General features: G+C 43.0%; 1 protein-coding gene across 2 annotated transcripts in view; it reads right to left on the bottom strand.

Moving 5' to 3' along the window:
- The window catches only part of B3GAT2 (beta-1,3-glucuronyltransferase 2), an 87,266-nt gene extending 74,076 nt beyond the window's left edge, over positions 1-13,190 (bottom strand). For both annotated transcript variants that reach the window (XM_003926336.3, XM_074398111.1), the window contains exon 1: positions 11,931-13,190. In XM_003926336.3, coding sequence (XP_003926385.1) covers positions 11,931-12,521 — 591 coding nt within the window. In that variant the 5' untranslated portion in view covers positions 12,522-13,190. The remainder of the gene's footprint in view (positions 1-11,930) is intronic.
- Between the last annotated feature and the right edge of the window lie 698 nt (positions 13,191-13,888).

The raw sequence follows: 13,888 nt of genomic DNA, 5'->3' as shown, positions 1-13,888 counted from the left end.
CTTAAGAAAATTGATTTCATTCCTATTAAACTGCCCTCTCCTTTGTAACATACTATCTCTTTGATTCATTCATTTGTGCCAATGCTAATCACTGTTATGCAGCAATTATGCCCTAGGTCCACACTGGGCCCTGAGATTACATAGTAATTAAAAACCACACCCAGGGCCAGTCATGGTGGCTCACACCTGTAATCCCAGCACTTTGGGAGGCCGAGGTGGGTGGATCATCTGAGGTCAGGAGTTTGAGACCAACCTGGCCAACATGTTGAAACCCTGCCTCTATTAAAAATACAAAAAAATTAGCCAGGCATGGTAACATCCCAGCTACTCAGGAGGCTGAAGCAGGGGAATCGCTAGAACCTAGGAGGCAGAGGTTGCAGTGAGCTGGGTTAGCATCCTGCTCAGAGCTACAGCGTAAGCCAGCTTCCTAGCTTTCACAGTTATGAGTCAGCATCAGAAGTCAGAACTCACAAGAGAACACCCTTCACCTTCTCTCCACCTAAAATATCCTTTAGATGCTCTCACATCTCACTTCCTCCCAGGACTCTTTGTAGACAAGCCCCATTTAACTCTTGTCCCTCTAATCATTCTGTTAACACCCAAAGGTGTAATTAAGGTACCCAATTTATGCAGTTCCACTTGGGTACAGACTAATTTGGGAAAGTCAAGTACCTTTACCTCCTCCTCTCCCCAAGCCTCTGGAAACATAGTCCAGATGTCAGAGCAGAGCATTTAGAGGCATTTAACAAACCAAGACAGTGAAGTTATCTGGTATACCTTCAATTAGGGCAGTCACCCAAAATGGAGAAAACAAGGCAAAAAGAACTAATATTTATTACTTGCTTATAGTTCAGTACTTAAAACAATCACTCGAGACAGCCAACTCTTGTCAATGGAATGCAAACACTAAGTAGTGAAGCTGGATTTGATCATGGGCTGTTGTGACTATGTGAGCTCCCACAAGCCTCTAGCCTCTCACATGTGTGAAGAGGCCAAATACTTAACTGACTCACAACTACCTTGACAAGCCTCCCCCTTTTGATGGCTGTTGATGGTAATGCTTTGCTATATACATAAATATTCATGACATTTCTCTTTTCTTTTAGCATAAAAGCTCTTAGAATCAGAGGAGAGACCACATTTATCTTCCAGGTTCTATTTAAAGGGCTCAATATAATCTTAGATGTACAACACAGACTTCAAAACTATGATTTGATTGACAATCTCTGTGCAGGACTCCTTTCTAGGATTATACTCTGTAATAAATTCCTTCAGCTTTGAAGTGTCTTATAATTCATTCATTCAAAAAATATTTAATGAGCATTCCTCGTATGCTAGGCACTGCTCTGGAAACTAGAGCCATAACAGTAAACAAAAGAAAATTCCTACCCTGGTATTCTAGTGGGAGAAACAAACAACTGACATACATACTCGGATACCATATAATTTAATGTGATCTCAGGTGCTGTAAAGGATCCACAAAAGTCTATATTACCTCTTCTTTGCTACAACTAGATGCACACTTATCTACAGTTTTCCTATCAATTTACTACCCACCTTATCCAGGGTCTATTGAAAAAATTAAAGGCCTGCCCAAAGTAATTTAATGATTCAATATTATCCCTATCAAGCTACCATTGACTTTCTTCACAGAAAAAAAAAAAAAGTCTACCAACCAAAAAAAGTCCAGGTCCAGATGAGTTCACAGCTGAATTCTACAAAGAGGAGCTGATACTGGTACTATTTCTTCTGAAACTATTCCAAACAACACAAAAAGAGGAAATCTTTTCCAAATCATTTTATGAGACCAACATCATCCTGATACCAAAACCCGGCAGAGACTCAACAAAAAAGAAAACTTCAGGCCAATATCCATGATGAACATAGATGCAAAAATCTTCAATAAAATACTGGCAAACCAATTGCAACAGCACATCAAAAAGCGTATCCATCACGATCAAGTAGGCTTCATGCTGGGGTTGCAAGGCTGGTTCAACATATGCAAGTCTATAAACGTAATCCATGGCATAAACAGAACCAAAGACAAAAACCACATGATTATCTCAATAGATGCAGAGAAGACCTTTGACAAAATTCAACAGCCCTTTATGCTAAAAATTCTCAATAAAATAGGTTTCGAAGGAACATAACTCAAAATAATAAAAGCTATTTACAACAAACCTACAGCCAATATCATACTGAATGGGCAAAAACCGGAAGCATTCCCTTTGAAATCCAGCACTAGACAAGGATGCCCTCTCTCACCACTCCTATTCAATATAGTACTCGAAGTTCTATCCAGAGCAATTAGGCAAGAAATAAAAAGGTATTCAATTAGCAAAACAGGAAGTCAAATTGTCTCTATTTGCAGACAACATGCTTGTATCTTTAGAAGACCCTATCATCTCAGCCCAAATCTCCTGAAACTGATAAGTAACTTCAGCGAAGTCTCAGGATACAAAATCAATGTGCAGAAATCCCAAGCATTTCTACGCACCAATATCACACTAACAGAGAGCCACATCATGAGCAAACTCCCATTCACAATTGCTACAAAAATAAAATACCTAGGAATACAACTAACAAAGGATGTGAAAGACCTCTTCAAAAAGAACTACGAACCACTGCTCAAGAAAATAAGAGAGGACACAAACAGATGGAGAAACATTCCATGATCATGGTTAGGAAGAATCAATATCATGAAAACGGCCATACTGCCCAAAGTAACTTACAGATTCAACGCTATCCCCATCAAGCTACCAATGACCTCCTTCACAGAACTGGAAAAAAACACCTTAAACTTCATATGGAACCAAAAGAGAGCCCACATAGCCAAGACAATCCTAAGCAAAAAGAACAAAGCCAGAGGCATCACACTACCTGATTTCAAGCTATACTACAAGGCTAATCAAAACAGCATGGTACTGGTACCAAAACTGAGATACAGACCAATGGAACAAAACAGAGGCCTTGGAGGAAACACAACTTATCTACAACCATCTGATCACATATGCCCCTAAACTAAAAATAAAAGTTAAAAAAATGTAAAAAGAAAAACAATAATAATAAACAAACTACTGAGTTTTTAGTTGTTTTTCAGAGAAAGATCCAGTCTGACTTCCGGTGGAGGACATGGCTGTCCTCCTCAGCAAAGCCACCTCCAAATTTTTTTGTTTGTTCTTTAACATCTTTGACAAACCTGACAAAAACAAGCAATCCATCTCTTCCATCTATGGAGACAGAACTTTAAATACTATGTTAAAAAAAAAAAGAGGACATCTGAGCATGGGGGTGGGTAGCAACAGCCCCTAGCTTGGTGCTAGAGTCCAGGGTAGGGAGTGGCAACCACTTAGCTTGGAAGGTCAGAGTCTGAGCAGAGTGGAGGAGTCATCCCTACAGCCTACATGGTATGTTGGAATCCAAGTAGCATGAAGATGGCATCATCCTTAGGGGAAGAGGAGGCTATGTATGACAGTGACCCAGAAAAGGTTATAGGTGCTCAAGCAGAATGAGGAGAGTGCCTGGGGAGGGGAGGAGCAAATGTCTTCAAGTGGGGTTTTAGAGCCAAATGAGGTGAGGCAGTCATCATTGTAGGGCCAGTTTTAAGCAGCAAAAACAGGAGATTGGATATATACAAGAGGGTTGATCAAATATATATGTGCGTTAAGGACAGTGGGAGCCAAGTTTTTCATGAAAGAAGAAAAAATTTACAGATGTAGAAGGTTAAAAAACTGCAGTGTTGAGTAGAGAAATAAATGTAGATGTAAATGTGTGTACCTATGTACAAATATGTATAAATAGTACATTTTTACATATGCATAAATGAAGACACAAGAGAGCCCAGAAATAAGGCTGTACATCTATGACAATCTGATCTTTGACAAAGCTGACAAAAAAAAAAAGCAATGGGGAAAGGACTCCCTTTTCAATAAATGGCTCTGGGGTAGCTGGCTAGCCATATACAGAAGACTGAAGCTGGATTTTTTCCTTAGACCATATGCAAAAATCAACTCATGATGGATTAAAGACTTAAATATAAAACCCAAAACTGTAAAACTCTGGAAGACAACATCGGCAATGCCATCCTGAACACAGGAATAGGCAAAGATTTCATGACAAAGACACCAATTGCAACAAAAGCAATAATTGACAAGTGGGATCTAACTTAAGGTCTTCTGCACATCGATAAATAAATAAATCTATCAGAGTAAACAGACAGCCTACAGAATCAGAGAACACTTTTGCAAGCCATGCATCTGACAAAGGTCTAATTTCCAGCATCCATAAGGAACTTTAAAAATTTACAAGAGAAAAACAATCCCATCGAAAAGGAGGCAAAGGACATGAACAGACACTTCTTCAAAAGAAGACATACATGCGGCCAACAAGCATATGAGAAAAAGCTCAATATCACTGATCATTAGAGACATGCAAATCAAAACCACAATGAGATACCATCTCACACCAGTCAGAACGGCTATTAATAAAAAGTCAAAAAATAACAAATGCTGGCATGGTTGCAGAGAAAAGGGAACTCTTATATATTGTTTATGGGAATTTAAATTAGTTCAACCATTGTGGAAAGCAATATCACAATTCCTCAAAGAGCTAAAAGAAGAATTACCATTCAACACAGCAATCTCATATCCGGATACACAACCAGAGGAATAGAAATCATTCCGCTATAAAGACATGTGCACATGAATGTTCATTGCAGCACTATTCACAATAGCAAAGACATGGAATAAAACTAAATGCCCATCAGTGATGGAGTGGATAAAGAAAATGTGGTACATATGTACTGTGGAATACTATGCAGACATAAAAAATAATGAGATCATGTCCTTCGTGGGTACATGAATGGAACTGGAGAGTATCATCCTTAGAAAACTAAGATAGAACAGAGCTCCAAATATCACATGCTCTCACTTCTAACTGGGAGCTAAATGATAAGAACTTATGAACACAAAGCAGAGAACAGCAGACACTGGGGTTTACTTGAGGGTGTAGGGTGAGAAGAGGAAGAAAAGCAGAAAAGATAACTATTGGGTACTTGGCTTAATACCTGAGTGATGAAATAGTATGTACAACAAACCCTCATGACACATGTTTACCTATATAACAAACGTTTCCATATACCCCTAAACCAAAAATAAAAGTTAAAAAAATGTAAAAAGAAAAACAATAATAATAAACAAACTACTGAGTTTTTAGTTGTTTTTCAGAGAAAGATCCAGTCTGACTTCCGATGGAGAACATGGCTGTCCTCCTCAGCAAAGCCACCTCCAAATTTTTTTGTTTGTTCTTTAACATGCAAAAAGATTTAGCCAACGATTTGTTTTATTTTTAATCCAAGGAAATTCCTAATCTCAGAAGAAATCAGAGAAAATTAACAAACCTTCTACCAACGAGTGAGTGGCTCCCTACAGCAGCCAGCATAAGGGACACACTGGTAAGGGGAACCAAAGCTCCTCCAAGCACATCTCTGTTCCCAGAAGGGGCCGCCTCAGCCATACTAGCTTCAGCACAAATTGGCTCAGGCCCCCAGCTCCTCTCCTCTGTCCCAAGAATAAACCCCTGAGCCTGCTTCACATAGTTCCGTATTTTCTTCCATCCTACCCTGAAAATTATTCTTCCATTCAGTTCTGCCTAACCTGACACCCTGATAGGACACAGGCCTAGGAGACAGAATTGCTAATGCATACATAGTATATGAGTTAAAACTTAATTTTAACATCTGTAGAAGTTATCAATTCTTATTCACAAGAATATATAGTCTAAAAAACAAAAGACTACAGTTTATATACTAACTTGGCAGCTTTTATCTAGCTTGTAAAAATAAATAACAAATGGTCTATAAATTAGACAAAGTAAGAGATGAGATAAAATTTTCATAAGACCAAATATTATCAGGGGAAAAAAAAGTAGAGGCGGCAATTGGGGAAATACTTGGTCAAAGGATACAAAATTTCAGTTAGGAAGAATAAATTAAGAATATCAACTGCACCACAAATTGGTGACTACAGTTATTAACAATACATGGTACATCTGCAAACTGCCGAGTTTATTATAAATCTTTTCACCACACACACACAAATGACAGAAATGTATACCTATGTCAAAACCTCATAGTCTACACAAAAATATATTAATATATAATTTTTGTCACTTTAAAACATTAACAACAAAAAGGAAAAAAGTAACAAAGGTTAAAAGAGAAAGTTAAGAGTTGACATAACCAAGGAGACAGACCTGAATTTAAGCATGGCAGAAGACAGTAATAATATCACAAGGCTCCTGCTAATTAGGTGCTTTAATTATTATGACAATGACATATTTTTATGTAACTGTATGTATTAAATGACATGAGTTTCAGGTCAGTCAATACTGCAGGCACTAGAACCAGGGCACGTGAGTTCAAAATCCTGTCTCTACTGCATAACAGTCACATGACCTTTACAAGTTACTTCCTAGGGCTTCTGTTAAAAATGGGGATACTGATTATATAGATCAGAGGTAAACAACTATATTACAATCAGGTTGCATTTGTTTAAGTCTTCTGTACTTACCAAAGGACTGGGTTCATAACTAAGTATTAGCATTGGTATAAAAAAAACAAAAAACCAGAGACAGTACTATTATCTATCTCAGGGTGCTATGAGGATTAAATGATACAGGTAAAACCCTAGGAGTATTTCCTTGCCTATAGTAAAAGCTCAATTTATGTCAACTACATTTTACTTATATTCATGATAATGCATATTAACATTTATTTAAAATTATATGCAAAAATTGCCAGGCATGAACAATGAATTATCTTGGTTTTATTTCTGTGCTTTGGAGATCTATTCTAAACCTACCTACCTATCTAGCTATGTACTGGGGTAACAATTTTATTTGGGTTTTGGTGGGAGAATTTGAGATCCATGCAAAACTTAAATTTCATGCTTCAAAAGCACTGTGAAACAAATATGTAATAATGTGTTACTGTACAGACTGAATATTCCAGAGTCCAAAACATTTAAATAGACATATCTGTACATTATTGAATTCTGTGCAAAAAACAATGATTACAACAAAAAACCTACCACTACTTGAATACCACCTGTCATTGACTTTGGTTTTTCTATTTCGCTTTTGCAGCATGCCTTAAAAGCAATTACTATTCCATTACTGTTCACACAAGAGAAAATTTACTAGCTTGTAATTTAGAGGCAAGCAGAGTAGACAGAAAAAAGGGAAGCAGCAACAGCCTAAATGTTTAAAAGACACAACATTCATCGCACCAAACAATAATCCAAACATGTTTTCATGTCTATTCACGAGACAGAATCATCAGTGAAAAGTAGGTTGAGGGAGGAAGAATGATAGAAAGAGACAATAGGAAGAGGTAGAAGGGAGAACATATTTAAGCCCAAATTGTTATTTCTGGCCCATTAAAATATCAACATCCAAATGAAAACTGCTGGTCTCCAAAGAAAACTCTATCAAAAATGAACCATAATTCAGATACTGTACACCCAGGGAGAGTAAAGAAAACTAACATTTATAGCCTAAGAAGATTGGCTGTAGATTCATATATACATTTCTATAAAATTCTCACATTTTATCAGACCTATGGCATGACTCTTAATAACTTTCAGAGAAAGAGAAATAAAATATAAAGGGCACGTTTCAGGTAAAATGGTCTTTTAATGTTTCATCCAATAAAATCTTCTAGGTTCCTTCACTTTAAAAATAATTGCCCTACAGAAAGTAAATGTACCAAGGGTAAAAGGTAAATCTCATATTTCCTGAAAGGAAACATATATAGAATTCCTATTTAGGGGGAAAGCTGCCAAACATTGGAAACTCGTATATCCTTTCGATTATGGCTCCAATAAGCAGCAGGTAAAGGGGGAAAGCACACAAATGCTTCTGAAAAAAAAGCAAGACGGGCCGGGCACAGTGGCTCAAGCCTGTAATCCCAGCACTTTGGGAGGCCGAGGCGGGTGGATCACGAGGTCAAGAGATCGAGACCATCCTGGTCAACATGGTGAAACCCCGTCTCTACTAAAAAAAATACAAAAAATTAGCTGGGCATGGTGGTGCGTGCCTGTAATCCCAGCTACTCAGGAGGCTGAGGCAGGAGAATTGCCTGAACCCAGGAGGCGGAGGTTGCGGTGAGCCAAGATCGTGCCATTGCACTCCAACCTGGGTAACAAGGGAGAAACTCCGTCTCAAAAAAAAAAAAAAAAAAAAAAAAAAAAAAAAAAAGCAAGACAGAATTAAACCTCAAAACTCCTTTACCTGCCCAGTACACAAAGAGCTTAATAGCATCCAACAAAAGATTCAAGCAAGGGGCTTCTTTAGTTCATTACTTTCCAGAAACATCTTCTAAATGCAATTTCCATCACTGACTCCTTTGACAACCCCTTAAGTGTTTGAGAGCCAGCCTGTCTTCGAGTCTTATTTCATTAAAATTTCTAAAAGTTTTTTTCTTGTTTGCAAAGTGCTTTTTTTTTTTTTTAAACATTTGAATTCAATTGATTTCCAGAGGTGAAACCAACTTCACCTGAAAAACACCTGTTTTAAATTCAAGAAACCTTTGAAGGTTTTTTGGTGAAAACCAGAAATCTGACCAATAGTGTTATTGAAAATATGACTAAAATAAAGTCACATTTATCTGTAGTTGTGGCTTTTATCAAAGCAGCTTAAATCCTTTGCAAATAAGCTTTTCCAGAGAGGTGGTTCAATAGGATGTACAGAGAGGCAGGATTACCTGTGATCCACGGTGCAAGACCCCATCAATGCCACAGGAAGAAGAGGCGTAGCTGTTGAGATATTTGAAAACTGAAAATCCCCTACCACCTCCTTCTCCAATGAAAAGCCCATTTCTGTGGCTAAGATTCACAGTAAACTTCATTTGCAAATGGATTTGGCTGTTAACATAAGAGTGTTCAGTGCAAATATTTCTCTCCTGGCAGTGCAGCTCACTTGAAAGGAAAGACTGAAAACTAGTTAGCTGTATGAGACGACAAAGCACCATTCCAGTTACCAGGGAGGAATAATTGAACACAGATTGCCTGTTGGTCTTTAATTTAATTTGGAGACCTTTCATCCTTTGCTTTCCTTCATTTGCAGCCAATACTTAGTGAGCTAATTTGTACCTGGTTCATTTTCTTCCTTTTATCTTATCCACTTTAACATCAACCATGGAAATTAGAAGCACCATGAATAAAAGATGAAACCTGACTTGGGATATTTTTTCCTTAAGTACTGTAAATTACTTAAAAACTAATTGGTGTGCCTGCACAATATCAAGGGCTGAGATATATGCCTCAGCCCCATAGCTTTTCTGATCAGCATCTTTGTTCGCCCCAAGGAGCTGCAGATTTTCAATGTTTTATCTGGTCTTACTTTTTCTCCAGAGAGCAATGTCTAAACTGCAGTTTACACAGAATCATTAATGTGAGAATGGATATATGGCAGGCTGTCTCATTAAGAAACCTAAGGGTTTCCAAATTCTGGAAAATGTACAAGACTAAGAATTCATAAATTCCACTAACCTAATGAGTTCAATAATGCCTGCCATGCAAGAAAAAGGTAATAACAAAGAAAACTGAATATATCAGTATCCATATATGTCACACAGAGGCCTAATCTGTCCGAAAACATTGCTGGTGGGGGAGTGGTAGAGAAAGGTACTAGTCATAAAATTACTGTCTGGGAGTGACCTCCAGGAGCTAGAAATCTTAAATTCTAAGTATGTCATACCTATCATGCTTAAAATGACAACAAAAACAACAAACCTAATGTATATTTTGTATATGACACTTCACCATTAAAAAATAGTTGCATATGCTCTTAAAGATAGGTTATTTTGATTACTGCATTACTTCCAATTGTACAAAAGTTTAGTGTCTTAAAAGTTTTTCATGTTTTCCTTTATAATTTCCTCTCTGACAATACCATTTCCCCCCTACCCTCTCCTCATTTTATATTTCCTCCGTATGAACCAATGAAAAACTTATGGAATTTTCTCCTGTTGCTTAATAACCCCCACCAACAAGCCATCCTTTCAGCGTGGGAAGCATCAAAGGAAGGCTGTGTCCTGAATCATTTCAACGCCTGCATGAGCCGACTCTTCCAGTCATCTAATACCTCACACCAACAGGCTAGAAGCTCAGAATAAACTGAATTATTTCTCCTTCACTATCTAGCCTCCCACAAGGTTCATTAACAGTAATGTGCAGTATTTTACTTCAACAGGACCACATATTTTCACAGAACAGGCAACTTTCAAGTTGTAGAAGAAAAAAAAAAAGATCTTGCAGTTTAAACATTATGGTGCATTAAAATGCACAGTCTTTGCTTCAGATGCAAGTCACTTTTTTTTTTTTTTTTTGAGGGGGAAGCACTAAAGCCGGATTAAAAGCCCAGTTAAAAATATCAGATGGTATCTCTAATCTTGGGTTAAATAAGAACCATACGATATACAATGGCAGGCTTATTTATTCATCCGGAGAAACATGGAAAGAAAGCTCTGTGCAGTAAAAGGATGGAGAAGAAAAGATGAACAATTACTGTGCCTTTTAGTCATGAAAGAGAGAATAAATAGAAATGAAGGCGGCAATTGCCTTTAAGAAAATTTTTTTAACAGCCACACAGAAAAAATAAACTGGAAGGGCCCAGAATAGCTCTGTCCAGGGGTTAAGAAAGCAACCCAGAGATGAGGATGAAAGTGTGGGGAGCAGTTAGGGTGTCTGACCACCAGACATACAGATTATTTTAGGAGTTCAGTGTCCAACTCACACAGTATTTTCCCATCGTCCAGTTTACTTAAAAGAAGGGGGATTGCAGGGAGTCTCTCTGAAGCAGGATGTTAACAAATTTCAGGTGTAGGAAAGCCACAGTCTCACAAAGCGTGAAATCAATCAGGGAGATTTTCTTTGGCTGTAACTGCTAGGAAGAACAACACTGACGAAACCCATGCAACCCAGTCTCATTTGCAGACTGCACACACACACAAACACGCAAGATATCAGCCTCAAGGAAGAACACCTGTTCTAACCCTGTCCCTGCTGGGTGTGTGTGTGTGTGTGTGTGTGTGTGTGTGTGTGCGCGCGCGCGCGCGCGGCCATCCCAGGAACTGCAAAGGCCATCTCAATAGTAGGGGTCCCGGGTGCACTCGCCTCACAGAGAGCACCAGGACGTCGCGGAAAGCCCCGCCAAATGTGTCCTGGCGAACTCGCCAAAAACAGGCCTTAGTCATAACCACAGGGGACAACCAGTTTATTTACCAAAAAGGGGTTTCTGGGAGAAAAAACAAAGGTGATCTCGAGGGTCAGAAAAGACTTTTATGAGTTGTGGGGAAGAGAGAAAGGAAAGACCCGCACAGAAGTCAGTGTTCCTTCTACCAACTATTTCTGTGCCAGCGGCCTGCAATAGAGAAATTTCTCTCTAGACTCTCTCCACCTTTCTTCCTATATGGTCCTAGACTGAGAATCACACCTGTAGGGGCTGAAAAGCCTCGAGTAACCAAGCCTATCGTCCCCCACTCCCCCCGCCGCACTAAGGTGCAGGTTCCTCCATGATCTCCTCTCCTAGGCTCCATCCTCAGGTCGGCAGGAGCCCGGCCCCTGGAAATCATTCCCGCGCCTCACACCTGTGCTATTCTCTTGACCCACTCCACACAGAAAAGCTCCAGAACAGACTCTCGCCCCTTGAGCCACAGTGATCCTCTCTCACACACCCCTCCTCCTGCACGGCCAGCGGAGGCTGCAGACTACCAGCAAACGAGCAGCGCCACTCGGTGCCCCGAATGCGCGCACGGAGAACTGAGAACTCGGAAGTGCAGCCCGAACGCAAGGGGCGTGTGGCTGCAGCCTGGCCGGCCCCGGGGGCCCCCCTCCCGCCCTCGCCCCCAAGCGGGGCGAGCCGGCGTCTACCTCCTGGAAGAGCTCCAGACTGTAGGTGTTGTCGTCGTCGGCGAAGAAGAGCACGCCCGGCTGCGCGCGCTGGTGCTGGTGCCTTTGGCGCAGCCAGGCAAGGCCCGCGTTGCGCTGCTCGGTGGCGCGCGGCAGCCCCGGCCGCTTGTAGCGCCGCGGCGTGGGCACGTGCAGGTGCGTGCTGGGAAGCCCGGCCCGCGCCAGGAATCGGCTCACCAGCTCGCTGCGCGCCGCCGCGTCCTCCACGAGGATCCAGTGCAGCTGCGCCACCTGGCGGAACGTGTTGGCCAGGCGGGTCAGCTCGGCTTTCTGCACCGGGCGGCTGTAGGTGGGCGTGATGGCATAGATGGTGGGCAGCTGCGGCTCGGGCTGCGGCTGTGGCCGAGACTGGTTGCGCTTTTCGGTCCCGTGCGCCGGCCCGCCCCTACGGAGCGGGAGTCGGGCGCCCCCGCGGCCCACCGCGTAGGGAGAGAAGTAGGGGCGCGGGGTGATCGGGGTCGCGGGCCTGCGCGTGTCCACGTCCAGCATGATGATGACAATTAGGATCCAGGGCAGGAGGATGAAGAAGCGGGTGAACAGCACGGACTTCATGGTGCACGCTCCCCAGCCTCTCGGACACCCCAGAGCGGGGCGAGCCGAGGGACCCCAGTGCGCAGCTTGGACGGCGGCGGCGCCCGCACTTAGGGAGTGGTAGCGGGTGCGCCGTCCACTGGGCCGAGGGCGCTGCAGAGACCTGGAGCCGCCGGGCTCACTATGTGGGCGTGGAGAAGCCGCAGGTTCGGGCAAGCTAGAGCAACAAGGGGTGCAGGCGTGCGGACAGGGGCTGCACCCCACTCCGGGTGAGCTGGCGGGAAGCGGGACTCGGTCCAGCCGCGCGCCGCTGGTCCCGGAGTTGTGCCGAGTGCTGGGAAGGCGCTGATCCCCACCGCGCTCTTTCCGAAGAGTGGGAGCCGGGAAGCGGCACCCGGTGCACCTCTCTGCTCCGGTCCCGCTGTGCTGCGGAGACAGGGGCTCCAGCCGCGGGCCCCCAAGACGCTGTCCGGGACGCCTTCGAGGGCGGGCGGCGGCGCTGGGGGCTTTCCTCCTTCACATTTCCGCCGGAGTGGCGAGGAGCGGGAGGGGACGCCAGAGATGTTGTGGCCCCGGCTCTGTTCGCGCGCCGCAGCGGAAGCCTGCTCTCAGTCTCTCGCTCTTGTCTTCGCAGAACCTCTCCCGGCTCCAGCAGCAAGATCCCAAAGCAAGGAAAGAAAGAAAAAGCGAGGGGGCGTGGGCGCTGCAGACTCCAGCGTCCTCCCAAATCCTCCTGTGGGAAGACAGCAGCTCTGCTACTGGCGGAGAGGGGCTGCGAGAGGGAGGCGGGGAGGGGGCCCCTGCTCTCCGCCGGGTCTGGCGCTAACGGCACCGCGAGCAAGCTCGGGAGGCAGCAGCTGCACCGCTGGAGGAGGAGCGGGAGAAGCGTCCCCGCGGGGCTGCACGACCTCCGGGAGGGGGTGATGCTCGTTCATCTCTCTTCAGCTTTGTGCAATAAGGCAAGGTCTTTGGAGATTAGCCAGGAAAATCCATTCACGTGCGGAAACTTGCCGGGCTACGCGCGTTGGTGCTGATGCCTAGGGTTCGGAGTGAAAGGAGAGGAGAAAGCGAAGGGATCCCTCCTCCTGCTCCCAGCTGCCGCGTTGATGTGCTGGGGGTGTATTGAACAGCCGCAACAAAAAGCGCTTTCACTGCAAGGCAGACATCAATAGAAGCCCACGGAGATGGAGGAGTGCCGCACATAGGTGTCTGGCATGTGAGATAGTCCGTAAGAAAGAATCAATACGAAGGGCTGCTGCCTGACTGTAGTTAGATCATTGGGGGGAAATTCCTAAAACTCCAGCTGAGCGTGTTTAACTTATTTCCCTTCGGTAATTTGGAGTCACAGTCCCTCCCAGTTCTTCGCTGTCACCGGAATTATTCGGTTT

Source organism: Saimiri boliviensis, chromosome 4 (assembly GCF_048565385.1).
Source record: "Saimiri boliviensis isolate mSaiBol1 chromosome 4, mSaiBol1.pri, whole genome shotgun sequence".
Classification (NCBI taxonomy): domain Eukaryota; kingdom Metazoa; phylum Chordata; class Mammalia; order Primates; family Cebidae; genus Saimiri; species Saimiri boliviensis.
The sequence above is the reverse complement of the archived record's forward strand: the minus strand, read 5'-3'. Positions and strand labels throughout refer to the sequence as shown.